The sequence below is a fragment of the Oncorhynchus masou genome, chromosome 25 (genome assembly GCF_036934945.1).
Source record: "Oncorhynchus masou masou isolate Uvic2021 chromosome 25, UVic_Omas_1.1, whole genome shotgun sequence".
NCBI lineage: Eukaryota > Metazoa > Chordata > Actinopteri > Salmoniformes > Salmonidae > Oncorhynchus > Oncorhynchus masou.
In genome coordinates this window covers 18,286,075-18,306,120 of record NC_088236.1, presented here as the reverse complement: position 1 = coordinate 18,306,120, position 20,046 = coordinate 18,286,075, and the positions used below count along the sequence as shown (strand labels likewise).

The following is a 20,046-nucleotide window of genomic DNA, read 5'->3' as shown; positions in this document are numbered from 1 at the left end:
TATTGTGGGAAGCTTGTGGAATGCTACCCAAAACATTTGACCCAAGTTAAACAATTTAAAGGCAATGCTACCAAATACTAATTGAGTGTATGTAAACCTCTGACCCACTGGGAATGTGATGGAAAAAATAAAAGCTGAAATAAATAATTCTCTCTTCTATTATTCTGACCTTTCACATTTTTAAAGTAAAGTGGTGATCCTAACTGACCTAAGACAGTGATTTTTTACTAGGATTAAATATCAGCAATTGTGAAAAACTGAGTTTAAATGTATTTGGCTAAGGTGTATGTAAACTTCCGACTTGAACTGTATATGGATGAGCAATGACTGAGCGGTATAGGCAAGATGCAATAGATGGTACAAAATACAGTATATACATATGCGATGAGTAATGCAAGATATGTAAACATTATTAAAGTGACTAGTGATCAATTTATTAAAGTGGCCAATGATTTCAATTCTGTATGAAGGCAGCAGCCTCACTGTGTTAGTGATGGCTGTTTAACAGTCTGACGGCCTTGAGAGAGAATATATTTTTCAGTCTCTCGGTCCCAGTTTTGATGCACCTGTCTCTCCTTCTGGGTGGTAGCGGGGTGAAAAGGGAGTGGCTCGGGTGGTTGTTGTCCTTGATTATCCTTTTTGGCATTCTGTGACATCGGGTGCTGTAGATGTCCTGGAGGGCAGCCCTGCAGTTTTGGGCGGTGCAGTGGCCGTACCAGGCGGTGCTGCAACCCGACAGGATGCTCTCAATTGTGCAACTGTAAAAGTTTGTGAGGGTTTTAAGTGACAAGAAAAAAAGAATTCAGCCTCTTGAGGTTAAAGAGGCGCTGTTGCACCTTCTTCACCGCACTGTCTGTGTGTGATAATTAAGTTAAGGTTAGGGTTAGCTAAAATGCACAAAAAATATACTTTTTACATCAATTTGACAAAACCTCTAGCCTTTCTATCATGACCAAAAATATGCTATGAGGTCAATGGGCAGGGACACATTGAGATGATTACCCAACGTTCCAGTGGCCTGGGGGCCCAGCGAGTGAATGAACCCGCATCGAATAGCTAGGTGAGCGCGCCCTCTACCGTAAAACAATAACTATCTGTTGACGTGACAGCGCAGCTGCACGTTGTTAGTTTATGGTGCAACAATCCTTAGTTAATACGTCGTAATGATTTCAAAGTGTGTAATCTCTTCAAATGACCATAGGCCTACTTATTTGTTCACCAATATTTATTTTACCTAAGTCTCGGAGATATCGGTCTGTCTTGCGGAAAACTTTAACTAGCAATCCCTTTTCTCAGACGGATTGTATATATCGTTGCACACAGCTGCAACAAAATTGAAAGGAACACATTACGTAAACATCAGCATGAAAAGAGTTGTCTATCTATAAAATCAAAGATAAAACCAGGTAAACGTAATTCATCGCCTTGATTTGCTTCACACGGACACTTGTCATATTGATGCGACAGTTTTAAACTCAACAGTGTTCTAGCGTTTCCCTGTGCACGAATGGACAGCAGCAGAGTTAGCTAGCTAGCCTAGCACTAGAAATAGCTAGCTGACTTCACAACACTGTTGGATGCGTTTGAAACGGTCCCACATAACATCTGTCAATCTTACCAATATATGTCAGATTCAACCTAAGGTTGTTAGAGCTAACTTAGATCTGCACACGTGATTGAAATTGAATGTTAACGTTTATATTAACTATATGCTAGGCAAGCTAACGTTATAACGCTATCAATACAATACAGATTTACAGATTGTACTGTTCGAACACATAACCGCCATGGATGAGGTTTTAATGGACGAGGATGATGACTGCCCAGAGTTGGTCCCCATCGCAGGAAATCCTCTCTCACCTGGCGAGCAGATACCTGTGACCATCATCACAGGCTACCTCGGTATGACTGTTAAGTCTAGTTCCCTCCCCCATGTATACTGCTGTGTTGCCAGAACATGCGTGAAGGTAGTGCTCATCAATCTTGGTCATCGAGAGATCCGTAATGTGCATGGTTTTGTTCAAGCCTAGCACTTAAACACCTGGTTCAGCTAGCTCACAAATACTTTGATTAGGCCCTAGTTGAATCAGATTTGTTATTGTTGGGCTGGTACAAAAGCCTGACCACCCAGTAGCTCCCCCATGGTCAGACTGACCACTGGGATAGAAATCTATAGTAATTACAGTGTGCTATTAATAGAAATCATTCCTCTTCCGCAGACTAACAGTTCATTTATAACCCATATAGGTGCTGGGAAGACGACACTGTTGAACTACATTTTAACTGAGCAACACAATAAGAGAATCGCTGTCATACTGAATGAATTTGGAGAAGGTATGTTCATTTTTGTGGTCTATATAGGTTGCACTATCTCTATTTTTTCATAGCGGTACAAAATGATTTTTTGCTTCATTACAGCTGTTTTGTAACGACATTGTATTCGATGGTGTGAATGTTTTCTTGTTGGTTGTACCACAGGGTTAAAGGAAAAATGCACCCAAAACCACTCATTGCCATAATTTACAGTGTTACACTAATATGTGAGAACAATATTTTTTGGGAACAAATGTTTAATTTTGTTGTTATAATATGGTTGGTAGCAACATGTTAAAATCGTTGTGGATTTCTCTCGAGCTCAAGCCGACTACAAAACCCACATTGCAATGCTCTCTATGGGCTGGCTAGCCAGTTAGTTCGTTAGGTTGCTAGCTAGCAAACGTAGCTTCACACAATGATACCAATATCAGCATGTGAAATAGCTAGTTAGCTGTAAAATCACCTAAACAAACTGCACTGTCAATATAGGAGTCAACAATCTCACCATGTTCAACCTGCAGATCAATGTGCCTCAGAGTGGAGTCTGACATTCACAACAGCACCATGCAATGCACCTTTGAATGAAGAGTCAGACAAATAGGAGAAATGTGTTAGACCCTCTGTTAAATAAAAAAAAGATTGCTAAAATATTATCAATGGCTCATTCGAGAGAAGACAGCCTCCCACGTTATGACATCGGCCAGTATTGAAATCTGACATGGATGATAGACGTTTTCACAATCTTAAAGTCATATTCCAATTAACTTCTAGTGTAGTGAGAGCGGCTTTATTGCAATGCTACGTCATTCGGGCCAAATCTTTGCCTGCTTGATCTGCAATAGCTCAGATAAACATGAAATGACCCAGGGAATTGATAGAACATCACTCAGAGATGCACAAAAACAATATAATATTCAAAATAGGTGAATCTTTACTTCAAGTGCACTAGGGATCAGCAAAGTGCTCTGTTCAAACCTAGATGAATCCCTTGAGATGCTGCAAGATCCTTTACAGCGCCTAGAATATATCTGTGTTGTGAATGCAAAACTGAACAAAAATATAAACACAACATGCAACAATTTGAAAGATTTTACTGAGTTACAATTCATTAGGCCTTAATCTATGGATTTCACATGATTGGGAATACAGATATGCATCTGTTGGTCACATATACCTTTTTTTTTAAATTAGGGGCGAGGATCAGAAAACCAGTCAGTATCTGGTGTCCACCATTTGCCTCACAGCGTGACACATCTCCTTCATATAGAGTTGATCAGGCTGTTGATTGTGGTCTGTGGAATCTTGTCCCAGTCCTCTTTAATGGTTGTGTGAAGTTGTTGGATATTGACAGGAACTGGAACACGCTGTCCTACACGTCGATCCAGAGCATCTCAAACATGCTCAATGGGTGACATGTCTGATGAGTATGCAGGCCAGGGAAGAACTGGGACATTTTTCAGCTTCAATGAATTGTGTACAGATTCTTGCGACATGGGACCATGCATTATCATGCTGAAACATGAGGTGATGGCGGCGGATGAATAGCATGACAATGGGCCTCAAGATCTCCTCATTGTATCTCTGTGCATTCAAATTGCCATCAATAAAATGCTATTGTGTTTGTTTTCGGTAGCTCATTCCTGCCCATACCATAACCCCACCGCCACCAGGGGGCACTCTGTTCACAAAGTTGACATCAACAAACCGCTCGCCCACACGACGCCATCTGCCCGGTACAGTTGAACCCAGAATGGTATTGTCCCCAGCACAAGGTGCACCTGTGTAATGATCATGCTGTTTAATCAGCTTATTGATATGCCACACCTGTCAAGTGGATGGAAGATCTTGGCAAAGGAGAAATGCTCACTAAAAGGGATATAACACATTTCTTGCATAAAATTTGAGAGTCCAGTCAGCAGAACACCCAGATGTTTACTGCTCTGATAATGATTGTTGTCCCTTATCTGTCCTGTAGGTAGTGCTCTGGAGAAGTCTCTAGCTGTGAGCCAGGCAGGAGAGCTGTATGAGGAATGGCTGGAGCTTAGGAATGGCTGCCTCTGCTGCTCTGTCAAGTATGTATGTTTAACTTCGATGTTAAGTCCCCCATATGGCCTATCCAGGAAATGTTTTACGAATATTTTACTGTCACTAAGTATGAACAAATTTATTTTATAGTTAAGAAATGTGAAATCCCATAGTAAGTAGTTATAGTCATTTCGCACCCGTAGTTAGTCATTTCACATCCTATTGCCCCACTTTCATTGAATAGGAAATAAATAATCTGATTTTTCATACATGCATTTTCATCATATGTGTACTATATACTTCAGCTTGTGTCCTAAAAAGTGAGTACACCTCAGCAATTTATAAGTCTTTTTTTACCAGAAAGGTGAGTTCCAGACATTTCTTAAACTATGCAACATTACCAGTTATTGTTTATGGCCAACTCATGAAAAATAACTATGTTTGGGTATATCTATTTAGGTGGGCATCTAAATTCTGCCCATTCATTCAACTGGTTGAAACACTGCCACTTGGTCTCAGATAATACATCCCCTTTCATTGCATTAGGTTTAACATCATCTGGGTGGCCATCATTCCCTGATGTGAATTGACAATACCTACCATACCTTATCAATAATTCCCTCCTCTAGAGACAATGGCCTGAAAGCCATAGAAAATCTCATGCAGAAGAAAGGAAAGTTTGACTATATTCTTCTAGAAACGACAGGACTTGCAGATCCAGGTAAGTTACGCACGTCGTGCAAAGCCAAATAAAATCAGTTGAATGTGAACTGTGAATAACTACCCAATATTTGCATTGTGAAAAAAAATGCCACCTGCCACTATTTATAGTAAATGTAGCAATTTATATGACAAGAGAACAACATACCCACATTTTTCAATTGTCAATCATCAATTTTGCCAATATTATTTTTATTTTATTTTATTTCACCTTTATTTAACCAGGTAGGGTAGTTGAGAACAAGTTCTCATTTACAATGCGACCTGACCATTGATGAGGAATGTTAAGCTCACTGGTGTGAGACCACAAAATCAACCAATTCCTCGAAATAGCTCTGCTAATACCTCTATTTATTCTATGTATTTTTTATTTAACCTTTATTTAACCAGGTAAGCTAGTTGAGAACAAGTTCTCATTTACAACTGCGACCTGGAAGTTATTGAAGATACTGTGATTAAAGAAAAAGGTTAAATTATAAAATATATATATGTATATAGGTTCATCATTTCTAAACACTTTCTACCTGGTTTTAGTAGTTTAGGTTCAGACTGGAGTATTTTTAATCCCATCAAAATCCTCCTGCGACTTGCAAACCCCAGTTTTACAATCGCTGTTCTTAAAGAACGCTTCACTCTCTGTCAACTCAAATCTGTTTACTCTCTTATTGGGTTAGAATACAGCTGTACGTTATAGCAACAACAGGCTCACAAGTATACACAGGCAAGTTTCGACAGCAAGTGTAATGTATTTAAATGGCATTTCACTTCATCGGGATGATTCTTGAAGCCCGAGTGCTATTCTGTCTGCTATGCAAATAGATGCCCTCGTATTTTGTGTCGACAGTCAATACTATTCTTGACCTCACGGTTCCAGCATGCTCAACCAAAGCTTTGTGTTGTTGGCCTTACTTTGACTCCAGACGTCCACTTCTAGAACAGTCCAGCTAGTTGAGCTTCTTCTTACTTAAGACTATTGGGATTATTGGGGTGCGGCAGGGGGGTGATATCTGAACAGCCTATTCCCATCAGGACAGGGAAGCCATCAGGCCGCAAACGTTTAGCCAGGGGGGGAAAGGAAATCAATAGGAGGCCATTACGGGGCGAGCCCTGTGACCACTGGAGTGTGTCAATAAGTGACAGGTGTCAGTGGTCCAGAGACACAGCCAGCTACATACCACTGATCCACACATGGGACTGACAGAGCACGCTCCGACCGGGACTCTCCTCACCCCTCCACTCTGTCATTGGCTGAGACAGGCTGGTTATTGATTGAGACAGGGCTGTCATTGGCCCAGACAGGCCTGTCAATCAGAGAGGTCCCAGGGGGCTGGCACCTCCTATTGAGGAAGAGGCTGGACGGTTGGTGCGTGGGATGCCACTCACAAACAGTTTTCATTACTCTCCTATCAAATATTTACCATGCTTTCTTATTCCCGCCTGACGGTTTGACAAAAGTGCATTATGTGAACAAGGTAGGCCTGCTACGGTGACATGGCACTGGAATAACTTCCCCCGTGGAGAAATGGAAATGCCTGGAAGCAATCTAAATGTACCTATGGGGAGAAAAAACAATTGAAAGCTGCTCAAATTAGTTTTATCTGGTCCACTGAGTTCTAGCAGGATGAATGTGGCTGTGCTTGGGGTAGAGGCAAACTGTACTGGTTAGTAAATGTCTCCTGATACTGTTGTTTTACTTCGGTAATGTTCTTAAAACTTCTTTAATGTTGCAGTATACAATCTAAATATCTCTCTAATTCACCCTCTCAGGTGCTGTGGCCTCCATGTTCTGGGTTGACGCAGAACTAGGGAGTGACATCTATCTAGACGGTAAAACAATCTATTTTGTGCTAAATGTGTGTGTTCCAATGGATGTGTTTAGGAGCTGTCGGTGTGTATTCCATGTGGTGTTCATTGAGGGGTGGGGGAGCACAAGTGGACATGGAAAGTGACTTGAACACACAAGCTGGACCAAACACCAAAAGGCTGCAGGGTCAGAGTTCATTGAGTAGTCTGTGCACGCCCTCTTATTGTCTTTTCTGATTTTGTTTACAGGTATTGTCACAGTCATTGATGCTAAATACGCAATGCAGGTAAAAGCTCATTCAGACATTCAGGCTGAGTCCGGGTTCATTTGTCTAAATTTACTCTACATTCTCCTGAAAGAAATGGGGCTTTCAAGACAACTGGGAATTCTGAAAAAGATTAGGTTAAATCATGACGTCTGTGTTCTTCAGGTCGGAAAGTCAGAGCATGAGTAAGATGCCAGAGTTTCTGACTTGGAATTCCAAGTTGGATGACTGTTTAAAACTGTTTCTCCCAGCCGGATTCAGAGATTCCCAGTTGTTTTGAATGAAAAAGCCACAGCTGAAGTAATTTCCAGTTTATTGTAAAATTGAAAAGTTGACATCACATAACAATCCTCAGAATCTGTCAAACAATCTTGTCTTGTCCGCAAGTTGTAGAGGCTACGGAAAGTTACAAACCCTGTACACGCATGCACGCACGCACACACACACACACACACCACCCTCCCAAACTCAAAGCCTTTAAACACTTTGAAGAGGATCAGGTCAAATGACACCTGGATAATAGGCTGTAATCTGAGGGTGTCGTGCTTGGCCAGTCAACACGTTCACGGCCTAGGTGTCACCTCGGCCCTCACAAAGAGGAAGAGGGGGAAGAGGAGCGAGAGAGAGGATGATTGAAACTGAAGGGGTAATTGATATCAGAGCAGATCACTCTAATGGGACTGTCACACCCCATAACCCCCTTTCTCCACTCCTCTGCTCCTGAAATACTCTTCTGACTGGGGACAGATGAGAACTCAAGTCCCAGGCCTCTCACTCACCATCAGGCCCCAGGCTCAGGGGTATGGTGATGGAGGAAGGTGATTTAATAGTGGTGGTCATTGTATTTAGTTTTTGATTTCCATCACTCGCAAGGCCAGAGCTGAGGGACATCCACTGACAGGTTGATGTTTAGGGGTCAGGAGAAGAGGTTACGATCACTAGTCCCTATGTTATTACATATTTCACTCAGGAGATGAAACCAGCGCTGTCTCCATCCCCGTTGCAGGGGCAGGACACATAGAAAATGGATCTGATTTATCTCCTGGTTTCAGCAGGTGATTTCTTGTATCACAGGTTGGATTGGTGAGGGTCATTCATGTTCTTCTCTTCATTTTGGGGATGTCACTTTTTGTGTCAGTTTTGGTCCATTTATCTACTCTTCAATCCCAGGGCTGAATCAAGTTTGAAATATAGTTAAAGGTGAAAACTAGCTTAGACTTTCTTTTGCGTCAGTGGACTGGAGGATAGTGACTTGTCAGAACAGAAAATTGGTCTCACTAACTTTGGTTAATGAATTATCTTCCTGCAGCATCTGACAGAAGAGAAACCAGAGGGACTGGTCAATGAAGCAGCTAGGTATGCTATGTCTGTCTCAGTACAGGAAGGAAACATGTTTTATATACACAGCTAGGTATGCTATGTCTGTCTGTCTCAGTACAGGAAGGAAACATGTTTTATACACACAGCTAGGTATGCTATGTCTGTCTGTCTCAGTACAGGAAGGAAACATGTTTTATACACACAGCTAGGTATGCTATGTCTGTCTGTCTGTCTTAGTACAGGAAGGAAACATGTTTTATACACACAGCTAGGTATTCTATGTCTGTCTGTCTTAGTACAGGAAGGAAACATGTTTTATACACACACCTAGGTATGCTATGTCTGTCTGTCTCAGTACAGGAAGGAAACATGTTTTATACACACAGCTAGGTATGCTATGCTGTCTGTCTCAGTACAGGAAGGAAACATGTTTTATACACACAGCTAGGTATGCTATGTCTGTCTGTCTCAGTACAGGAAGGAAACATGTTTTATACACACAGCTAGGTATGCTATGTTTGTCTGTCTCAGTACAGGAAGGAAACATGTTTTATATACACAGCTAGGTATGCTATGTCTGTCTGTCTCAGTACAGGAAGGAAACATGTTTATACACACAGCTAGGTATGCTATGTCTGTCTGTCTTAGTACAGGAAGGAAACATGTTTTATACACACAGCTAGGTATGCTATGTCTGTCTGTCTCAGTACAGGAAGGAAACTAGTTTATACACACAGCTAGGTATGCTATGTCTGTCTGTCTTAGTACAGGAAGGAAACATGTTTTATACACACAGCTAGGTATGCTATGTCTGTCTGTCTCAGTACAGGAAGGAAACATGTTTTATACACACAGCTAGGTATGCTATGTCTGTCTGTCTTAGTACAGGAAGGAAACATGTTTTATACACACAGCTAGGTATGCTATGTATGTCTGTCTGTCTTAGTACAGGAAGGAAACATGTTTTATACACACAGCTAGGTATACTATGTCTGTCTGTCTCAGTACAGGAAGGAAACATGTTTTATACACACAGCTAGGTATGCTATGTCTGTCTGTCTTAGTACAGGAAGGAAACATGTTTTATACACACAGTTTTTTTGACAGTTTAAATTCCATAAAGGTTTGGGACTTTTTGTTTTCTCACTCCTTTCCTGCTGTCCCATCAGTCCTCTGGTGGTGTTGGTGATCCTACAGAGAGGAATGTCTATACACTGCTCTCTGTTTCTACTGCTGTTTTCCTCTCCAACATAATAGGGATCCCATTTGAGTGTGGCACGTCCTTTACAATGCCATACGCGCACACACACACACACCTCAGGAGGGCTTGGGAACACCAGTGGAACACCATACAGCTTTGTAAAGGTTACTATATTGGTTCTACTGTTGTATGTGCAGGCAGATCGCCCTGGCAGACCTTACCATCATCAATAAGACTGACCTGGTGAATGGAGAAGAGCTCAACCACCTCAGAGACACCGTCAGGTGACCACTAGTTTATTTTTACAGAGCTTTTTACTAATACACTGTTCTGTTTGAAAGAATATTCAAGTGAGGAACTGTTTCCATTTGTAGTTGTACTTTTTGATAGTTCAGATCAGATGTGTGATTCCCTTATGTAAATGTATGTAACGTCATCAGAAACATCTTCCCTCTAAAGGTCTATAAATGGTCTGGTCAAGATTCTGGAATGTCAGAAGTCAAGGTGGGTTGGTTAATTTGGCCTATATGAACGTTGGATGGTGATTGTCTACTGTAGCCCTACTCTGACCTGGAGCCATAACCCGACATGGAGACACAGCCCTGCTTCATGTTACAGGGGTTTTACTAGGACTATTTTAAACACATAAAACTCTCTCACACACAAACTTATCCCTTTGCATGTTTTTCCAGCTTTGTTCTTGTAAAACAGATGAAACGTATCAGCCATGACTTGTATTTGAGCCCCCCCTACACAGACACAACCCCCAATCCTAGGGTTTCCCGTTACCCACAAACCCTTGCTCTCTGACCCCGCTGACGCCCAACCAGGCACCACCCATTCTGTGTCTGTGAGTTATAAGACACAAGTAGGTGCTGGCTGGGTAATGAAATCAGTGCTGCTCTGCATGTATCAAAGGCAGGATGTCTCTCTCTCAGATCCACTCTGCACCCCAGAGATACTACAGAGAACATGAAAGCCCAAAACAGATAGGGGGCTAACCAGAACAACATTCCCACAACTCCTGTCCTCCATGTGTCAATGGTTCTCTGTGGACTGGATATTAAAGGGGCAATCTGCGGTTAAAACAATAACAAAGTCGCAGATTGCCCCATTAAATGGTTAATAACAAAACAGATGAGTCCTATCTAGTGCAGTGGTATTGTGACATCAACATGCTTTCATTACATATGCATGTTAAAATCAAAGCGTAGTATGCACATCTAAGTTGACCCACAGTGTTAAAATGAAACCAGAAATTAGCCATGTTTTACTTGTTGACCTGTTTATCTTACTTGTTTCTCTAGGGTGGACTTATCTCAAGTTCTGGATCTGCATTCCTTTGACAACAAGGATGGAGTTAAGTAAGTGTCTTCAGTACAGTGTGGCTTTGAATCAATAGCACTCTCAACCCCATTCTAAAGCCCTCTCAACCCCATTCTAAAGCCCTCTCAACCCCATTCTAAAGCCCTCTCAACCCCATTATTAACCACTCTCAACCCCATTATTAACCACTCTCAGCCCCATTATTAACCACTCTCAGCCCCATTATTAACCACTCTCAGCCCCATTATTAACCACTCTCAGCCCCATTATTAACCACTCTCAGCCCCATTATTAACCACTCTCAGCCCCATTATTAACCCCATTATTAACCCCTCTCAACCCCATTATTAACCACTCTCAACCCCATTATTAACCACTCTCAGCCCCATTATTAACCACTCTCAGCCCCATTATTAAGCCCCATTATTAACTCTCAGCCCCATTATTAACCACTCTCAGCCCCATTATTAACCACTCTCAGCCCCATTATTAACCACTCTCAACCCCATTATTAACCACTCTCAACCCCATTATTAACCACTCTCAGCCCCATTATTAACCACTCTCAGCCCCATTATTAACCACTCTCAACCCCGTTCTAAACCACTCTCAACCCCGTTCTAAACCACTCTCAACCCTGTTCTAAACCATTCTCAACCCCGTTCTAAACCACTCTCAACCCCGTTCTAAACCACTCTCTACCCCGTTCTAAACCACTTTCTACCCCGTTCTAAACCACTCTCTACCCCGTTCTAAACCACTCTCTACTCCGAAAAGGTTTCTTAGAGGACAGTAGTTTTGAGCAGTGAATATTTATAGTTGTTACCCTTCTAACCATGGCAGTGCAGCAGCCTGTACAGAGGTGTTGTTGTTGACCATGTTTCCCTGTAATGAAGGGCCCAGGCTATAGAGGGGTTGGTGAATTGTAGGACCATGGGGGGTTCCTCATTGTTACCACAGTAAAACAGCAGTAAAAGCTCCAACACATGAATGGAGTCACTGGTGGTAAACCTCTCTTCACATGAATGGAGTCACTGGTGGTAAACCTCTCTTCACATGAATGGGGTCACTGGTGGTAAACATCTCTTCACATGAATGGAGTCACTGGTGGTAAACCTCTCTTCACATGAATGGGGTCACTGGTGGTAAACCTCTCTTCACATGAATGGGGTCACTGGTGGTAAACATCTCTTCACATGAATGGAGTCACTGGTGGTAAACCTCTCTTCACATGAATGGAGTCACTGGTGGTAAACCTCTCTTCACATGAATGGAGTCACTGGTGGTAAACCTCTCTTCACATGAATGGGGTCACTGGTGGTAAACCTCTCTTCACATGAATGGAGTCACTGGTGGTAAACCTCTCTTCACATGAATGGGGTCACTGGTGGTAAACCTCTCTTCACATGAATGGAGTCACTGGTGGTAAACCTCTCTTCACATGAATGGAGTCGTTGGTGGTAAACCTCTCTTCACATGAATGGAGTCGTTGGTGGTAAACCTCTCTTCACATGAATGGAGTCGTTGGTGGTAAACCTCTCTTCACATGAATGGAGTCACTGGTGGTAAACCTCTCTTCACATGAATGGAGTCACTGGTGGTAAACCTCTCTTCACATGAATGGAGTCATTGGTGGTAAACCTCTCTTCACATGAATGGAGTCATTGGTGGTAAACCTCTCTTCACATGAATGGAGTCACTGATGTTTTCTCTTCTCCCATCCAGCTGCAGAGGATTAGGTGTGTGTGTGTGTGTGTAATGATCCCTGAGGAGAGTCATCTAAGTACACAGATAGCCCCTTTCCTCTGCCTTCCTCCCCTCCCCTCCCCTCCCTGACCCCCCCCCCTCCCCTCCCCAGAGCCCACGCTGGCTGTTTGAAGTGACCCCCCACCGGTCCACGTGTGGCACTAGCAGCAGAGAGGGCTAAAGCTGCTCAACATTGTTTGTCCTCCTTGAGGGGTCAAGGGGGCTGGTGAGGAACAACGGGATGGCATCGGGGGCGTGGGTTTTCATGGTTTACAGCCGATCTCCTCTCTCTTCAAATGCCCCAACACACATACACACAAACCAATAATGTATACAACCTATTTTGTGAGTATGGGACACTACAACTTTTCATTGCTGTACGCCTTGACATCGGAAAATACCTTTCTTCACGTAGACATATAAAACCACAGAATGGTTGACAAACTCTAGGAATACCATAGATGCTTCCAGATTTCCATGTGTCTGCATGGTTAGTTGTCATGTAATCAAAGATACTGCAGAAACACTTAAAACCTGTTTGTTCTTTATCTCACAGCTTGGTAGAAAAGCTACAGCTTGTGAAAACAACAAGACCACATCTGGATAAGGTAAGGGGCGGCAGTGTAGCCTAGTGGTTAAAGTGTTGGTCTAGTAACCGGAAGGTTGCAAGCTTTGATTATGTCTGCTCTATCCGTATCTTAAACAATATGTTTTTGGTCTCGTTTTTTTCATCGGCTGCCCACAAACAGGCGTTTTATAGAAAAGGAATGAGCAATCGTTGTGTAATCAACAACCACAGGGTTGGGGTCAATTATATTTTAATTCAGGAGGTGAAAAGTAGAAAATAATGGGTGATTTTTTTCTATTTATTTATTGAATTTCTGTTCACTCCCTATATTATAATGGAATCGACTTGCTGTGTATGTAGTGAGCTAGGGAGACAGTCCTGGGGCAGAGTGTGGTCCCTAATGCCTTCAGGGGATGACACACTAGTGAAAAGTCCCTACCCTACTGTTTTTGTGCTGAGGCCCATTTCAATCTTTTGAAGTATACTTTTTTATTTAACCTTTATTTAACTAGGAAAGTCAGTTAAGAACAAATTCTTATTTACAATGACCGCCTACCCCGGCCAAACCCAGACGACGCTGGGCCAATTGTGCGCCACCCTATGGGACTCCCAATCACGGCTGGATGTGATACAGCCTTGATTCGAACCAGGGACTGTAGTGGTGCCTCTTGCACTGAGATGCAGTGCCTCAGACCACTGCGCGACTCGTGAGCCCATTGGTAAACCAGGATACATTTTTAGTCTGTGACCCAAAAGGGGATCACTGGGGGAAACACTGGGGTTGGCTGCACATGGGTAGAATGTGACCGGCTTGGTTTGGCATCGGTCTTCACTTTTCAGTCATGTTTGCACCTCACGGGGGTTAATGGCTGCATTGTAATCTGGTTTTGCCAGGTCTCCTTTCCCGCATGAAGCTGAACCGCCCTTGTTATCCCCCTTCTTCCCCCGTAGGTCCAACCCCCCCCCCAAGTTGCTCTTTTCATGCTAATAAGAGCGCTGTTTTTCTGTTGTTATACCAAATAAAAAGGAAGTGTGTAACCTTACCACTTCCACACAATGCCCTAAATGTCTGCAAAGTGCCCTTGTTATGCTGTAAGGAAGTATACAGCGGAGGGAGGGAGGGGGGGTGGGTAAAGAAGGGTGTCAGCTGGTTTACGGTGTTCGATAGAGTTGAGCTTTTTGACACGTTCATTGACAGTCATCGGTAGCACTTAAAATGTGGTGTGACAATGGCATTGGGTTGAATGGTTAAAAATATGCTGGTTCCTTTCCTTAAGCAGTTTATATTGATATTAATCAAAGCATTTTTATTTTATTTAGCAATATGCATGCATGCAAAGATTGTTTTTCAAATAAGTTTGATTTCAATCATAAAATAGTCCATTTCAGAGCAATCATTTCAAGCACAATAGCTAGTTTACATTTAGTTGCTTTTTCGCTTCAAAAAATGTAACAATATTAACCCTGTGCTGTACGGGTTTTTCCTCTCCAGAGTATTCTGACAGTGACATTTGAAGTAGCTGGGAGTCTCTCAGAGGATGTTTTGAATGTCTTCATCCAGGTTAGCATACACATTAACACTGTTATTCAGCATGTTTATTACAATGGACCTTTATTTTCTGCCAACATGAGTTTGACGTGCCACCTAAAATCCCTGCTTCATCAGAAGATGGAGACACATCTCTATCATTGTTTTTAAACGGGTTATTCTCATGAAGACTATAAGGTCCATAAAAGAAACCTCGTCTTTTCACATCAGAAACATTCCGTTTTACAAAAGATTGCTTCTTTCCAGGATCTTCTGTGGGAGAAAGCATTCAAGAACCAAGCTGGACTTCCCATGATTGTCATTCGCTTGAAGGTGAAACACATAGTTTATCCTCTGTCAGTGGTTTTCAATAGGCATCCCTGTGGTAATGCAGTGCGTACATTTATTTGCAGTACGCCCTCCATGCATTCATTGATGTAAATGGGAGATTTTATTGGACAAACATTTCATATGACAGCAGATTTCAAGTTAGGATTCAGTCCTTTGTGTGTATTGATTTCTGGACACTGTAGGTATGTCTCAGTCTGAATGATAGTGTGCTCGTGTGTGTGTTGGCTATCCTAGGGGATCGTGTCCATCGCAGGTAAAGCCAAACAGGTGATGCTGCAGGGGGTCCATGAACTCTACGAGCTGGATGAGACCCCACAGGTGTGGGGGGAGGAGCCTAGGGTTAACCGCCTCGTCTTCATAGGTCAGCTGTGTTTGTGTGTGTGTGTGCGTGTGTGTGTTCAATGCTTTACTCAATAAAGCCTGACCAAGTCATCCTTTGTATCCCCCCTCACCTCTACAGGGAGAAACCTGGACAGAGAGATCCTACAGGAACAGTTCATCTTAACAGTACTGAAAGTTGGGGACAGGAACTAAACAAGAACCCCACCCCTCTCTCCTCACAGTGAACTATTACTGTTTTTTTCTGATACACTCCACACAATGAAACACCTACTGTACCTGCAGTAATCCTCATCACTGTGGAGTGTTCCAGTTCAGTCCAGGAGTACCTCAAAACGTTATGTTATTTGCTATTAACAATGATTACAGGCCAAACCTCCACAGTGCAAGCATCTAATTGACAACAGTACAGTCAGGCTATACACAGTGTGTAGTCTCTTAACTCTTGGGTGTAATTGGGTCACTTGCTGATGAGGCAAATGCTACGAGGAAACATTAGATTAGTGTGTGAGTGGACTCAATCCATCATCAACACCATTACCCAGTCATACACTCTCCACACAATCAAGATCAAAAAGACAATTGGAAAGTAGAGAAGTAAATAGTGCCCTTACTATCATTTTCTTTGTAAAGTATGTTTAACTTTGGAAACTCCAAACACCCATAACCTGTTCATTGAAAGCATGAGTGTATTCATCAATAGTTTTGCTGTGTTTATAATCTGTAAATTGTTGGTGAAGTTAAGGTTTTGGACAGGCTAAGGCTTTTATCACATCTTATCTCAACTGGTGCACCACAAAATTAGTCTGTAAAATCTGTAAATGTCAACAAGCTTGACTACTTGATGGGGTGTATCAATTATTGAAATAAAGAAAAATGATTACTTAATCTGATTTAATGTTTTGAGTTTACAATATTTTATGTTTATATTTCGCAATTATTATAAAAGTATTGCCTGGCATTTTCTTGTAATTCGCTTGTTCAATAATTGTGAACTATGAATTGATATAAACTTTGAAACTCGAGTGGTCTTGTCTGCGTAAATCCAATGCAATATTCCACAACGTGCTTAAAATGTTTCAAGCATATTAACTAACGCCTTGGTTTTATTGTTTTGAAGTGACAGAGTTGCATGGGGTCCCCGTTCATTTTCTGAATCGCCAAGAAGTATGCAGACAAGTCTTGGTCAAGGAATTTGCAATAGTAGTGAAAAACTATGGAAACGAAAACAAATGAAAACGATTTTAAACGGATATTGGCCCTATCAAATCGGATGCTTTTGTCTTAAGTCAAATATACATTTTGGCTGATAGTGTACATTTTATTGTCTGGTATACATCTACATGTGCATTTAATTTGTTGTTGGATGGTTTGAGTTGGTTGTGTTTATTTTAGGCTTAATTACCGATATTAGCGCGTTTACAGGTAGTTTGTAGGCTGTGCATCATTCGATTTCCTCACGTCCTGTGGACCCGCACACACACAGGTGAAAAAATAGGTGGGGTATTCCCAACTTTGCATTTTCAATTGAGATGGGTTTCCGAAGACTGTTTTAACACATATTCTCGCACAGGCCCGGGGTTTGCTTTGAGGATGGCTGTGGCCATTCACTCCGACCATAAACCCCAGCCATGTCCCGTAGGCCACAGCTGCGCTGTGTTCTACCCGATTCTAATGCTGATTTGCTCGTTAATAAGATGCCTCTACAGCTGCTTTTCTCTCCCGGCCACGGGGAGCCGTCCCACGGCCATTTTCATGGCCACATCACCTGCGGGCATCCCAAGGTGGCAAACTAAACGAAACCACAGGGGTCTGGAGGGTAAAACGCTTAGTTTCTTATCGGGGTTTAGGTGTGGTGTTCAAATTTCCCATTGCATCCCCGCTTCCAGTCGAGCTACTGTGCTGCTTTTAGTAGGCCTAATTGAACAGGAAATGTGCCACGGTTCAAAGTAAACCCTGTGAATAAAGGTGGAGCATACTGCATACCAATTAAAGTTATAAAGTTGACGACAATGCATTTGCCTCAAGTGTAGGCTGCTTTATATAGCCTACTCGAGATAATAGCAATTTTTTGTAGACCCAATAATGTGCCATTTCTGGAACTCAATATTTTATAGACAGACCTGCGTTAGCACCATTCTGATTATACCCTAAAAAATACATGATTTTTGCTAACTATAGTCGATACATTTTATTATTGTATTTCATTGAACACTCTTAATTCAGAAGCTTCACCCCCATGAACTTTGTGGTGTCTGCATACAAGACCAATTAGCATGTAAGGTTTCTCCTCCCCATTAGCTTTCTCCTTGGTCCATCTAACACCCCGCAGCGAGGGGCTACTGTCATAGGTCTGAGTGGGAATGGGACTGAGCTAGGGGGGGTAACAGCTCAGCTTTAATAAAAACCCCAAACTCCCATGGTCACCACAGACAGGCTGACCAGGAGCACAGGCACAGGAGGGGCCTAGAAAGTCAGAGACTACATATCTGTGTGCACTGTTACGCATCGGTAATTGCGCTTTTATGCATGTTAAGAATTAATGATAAGGTGAGCTTTTACGCGTGTGTGGACATTGTGGTCTCAGTCATGACCCTCTCCAAGGAGTTAGAAGCGTCCCAGCAGACTAGCTTTCCCCTGGACGCAAATGAGGTCGACGTTGTTGGAGACGACGAGCCTCTTCATGGCCAGCTTCGTCTCTATCGGACCGAGAACACCACCGAACCTAGCTCCTCCGCCGAGTCCAGCGCCGAACTGGACTGCTCTGAGTTCGACTCGTCCGGGGAGAGCGAGAACAGTTTCTGTGCAGACGCGCCTTCATCGGGGAGACCACAGAACGGTTCTGTAAAGCCCCCGTATTCCTACATCGCTCTCATCACCATGGCGATCCTACAGAGTCCTCTGAAGAAACTGACACTGAGTGGCATCTGCGACTTCATTAGTAGCAAGTTCCGCTACTACCGGGAGAAGTTTCCGGCGTGGCAGAACTCCATCAGGCACAACCTGTCACTCAACGACTGCTTTGTAAAGATTCCGAGGGAGCCTGGAAACCCAGGCAAAGGCAACTACTGGTCTCTGGACCCCGCATCTGAGGACATGTTTGACAACGGCAGCTTTCTCCGGCGCAGGAAGAGGTTTAAGAGAAACCAGCCGGAGTGTGTGAAAGATGGACTCATGTTTTACCCAAACTTCAGCTGTTACCGGCCTTACGTGCGACCTTACTGCGTCCAAGGCCAAGTGAGCGCACCGGCTGCCCCTCTCCCGTATATGCCCGTTCAGGACGGGCTCGTGATGCCACCTTCCTCCTACTTACCGTACCCGAGAATAAGCAGCAGCGGTAAGGTTGTTTCCCCCAGAGACTTCAGAATGCAACTTTACGCAGCGACACCTGCAGAACAGAAGCCTGCGCGCGATACCCAGATAAAGTGTTCATTCAGTATTGACAGCATTATGAGTAAAACCTCTCCTATACCACAGAACACAAATCCACAGAATTCCAACTCTCATTGTTCTATTGACTATGGTAATCTCCTCACCGGCCCCGCTAGTTGTTTCGTTCCGAGCCTGCGTCCAGCTCCAAGGACTCCATTCTGCCCAAGTGCAATGTTGAGCGCACCCCCTTTAATAACAGAGGGTATTCAAATGTCTTATCCTCGTTGTTAAAGTGTTTGTTGGTAGTAGCTATAACCAAATAAATATCTGTGTCTAAGTGATACAATTCTATAGGCTTAATTGAGAGACGTTTACGCATTTCTCAGAGAAATGATTTAAACTGCATGTTATTTGTGTTCATTCCATGTTGAATATGTTAAAAGAAGTTCATGTAAATAAGAAGGCTGATAATATATTTGTTAAAATATGGTGTCAATGTGAAAATGGAAATAAAAGTGGAAAACCTTTTGCCAATTGTATTAGAAAATATGCCTACATTGTATTGTGATTTCCCCGAATGTTTCGACATTGAAATGAAGCAATAAATATGTTTGATCATACCGTGAGATTTTTTTTTGCTGTCTTTGATTACTTATTTCCTTCAACACATGTATTTACACCTTACAATGAACTGCGAAATATTTATTATATTAGAACAAAATAGCCTGAGGAAATAATAGCACCTAAAGATTTCCAAACAGGCTTACTTCGCAAATAAGCTAAATAGGCCTCTGAACAGCAACATATATTAATTACTTAATATCTTGACATTGTGAATTATTATAAGACTATTTATTGTTATCAATTTTGTTAGTCCTTGCTGTAATTAGCGAAACAGAACTCTTGTTTTTCACTAAAACCGGTCAGTCAGTGTGAATTTCGTTCCCTATTTAGTTTTATTGCAAATACATGTTTTGCAATATTTTATTTTGTTGTTAAGTACATATAAAGATACATATTAAGATACATTGGATCTGCATCTAGCCATAGGCCAGTTCAATATGCAATGCTGCCACCGTGTGGCAGCATTGCATAGAAAAAGTTTACTACCTATAGCGTGGCTATTTTGTGTTGGCATATTTTGTATAGTTATTTTCACGTTATT

At 42.3% G+C, this 20,046-nt stretch overlaps 2 protein-coding genes across 4 annotated transcripts; both read left to right on the top strand.

Annotated features, from left to right (window-relative positions):
- The first annotated feature begins 1,112 nt into the window (after positions 1 to 1,112).
- Positions 1,113 to 16,397, top strand: LOC135513863 (zinc-regulated GTPase metalloprotein activator 1-like). Of its 3 annotated transcripts, none has more exons than XM_064936836.1 (16): positions 1,113 to 1,406; positions 1,761 to 1,902; positions 2,248 to 2,334; positions 4,292 to 4,388; positions 4,971 to 5,062; positions 6,829 to 6,888; positions 7,114 to 7,151; positions 8,440 to 8,486; positions 9,849 to 9,935; positions 10,111 to 10,155; positions 10,959 to 11,015; positions 13,280 to 13,331; positions 14,784 to 14,852; positions 15,087 to 15,152; positions 15,405 to 15,531; positions 15,631 to 16,397. In XM_064936836.1, exons 2-16 carry the CDS (start codon positions 1,788 to 1,790, stop codon positions 15,702 to 15,704), a joined length of 1,113 nt encoding a protein of 370 aa, XP_064792908.1. In that variant the 5' UTR covers positions 1,113 to 1,406; positions 1,761 to 1,787; the 3' UTR covers positions 15,705 to 16,397. The 3 variants fall into 3 exon arrangements, with proteins under 3 accessions (XP_064792908.1, XP_064792907.1, XP_064792906.1); XM_064936835.1 differs by having other exon boundaries at positions 1,114 to 1,406; positions 1,753 to 1,902; XM_064936834.1 differs by lacking the exon at positions 1,113 to 1,406 and adding an exon at positions 1,488 to 1,643.
- A 1,701-nt stretch (positions 16,398 to 18,098) lies between these two features.
- LOC135513516 (forkhead box protein D5-like) lies at positions 18,099 to 19,172 on the top strand. Its single transcript, XM_064936394.1, has one exon. It carries the CDS (start codon positions 18,099 to 18,101, stop codon positions 19,170 to 19,172), a length of 1,074 nt encoding a protein of 357 aa, XP_064792466.1.
- Positions 19,173 to 20,046: the final 874 nt, after the last annotated feature.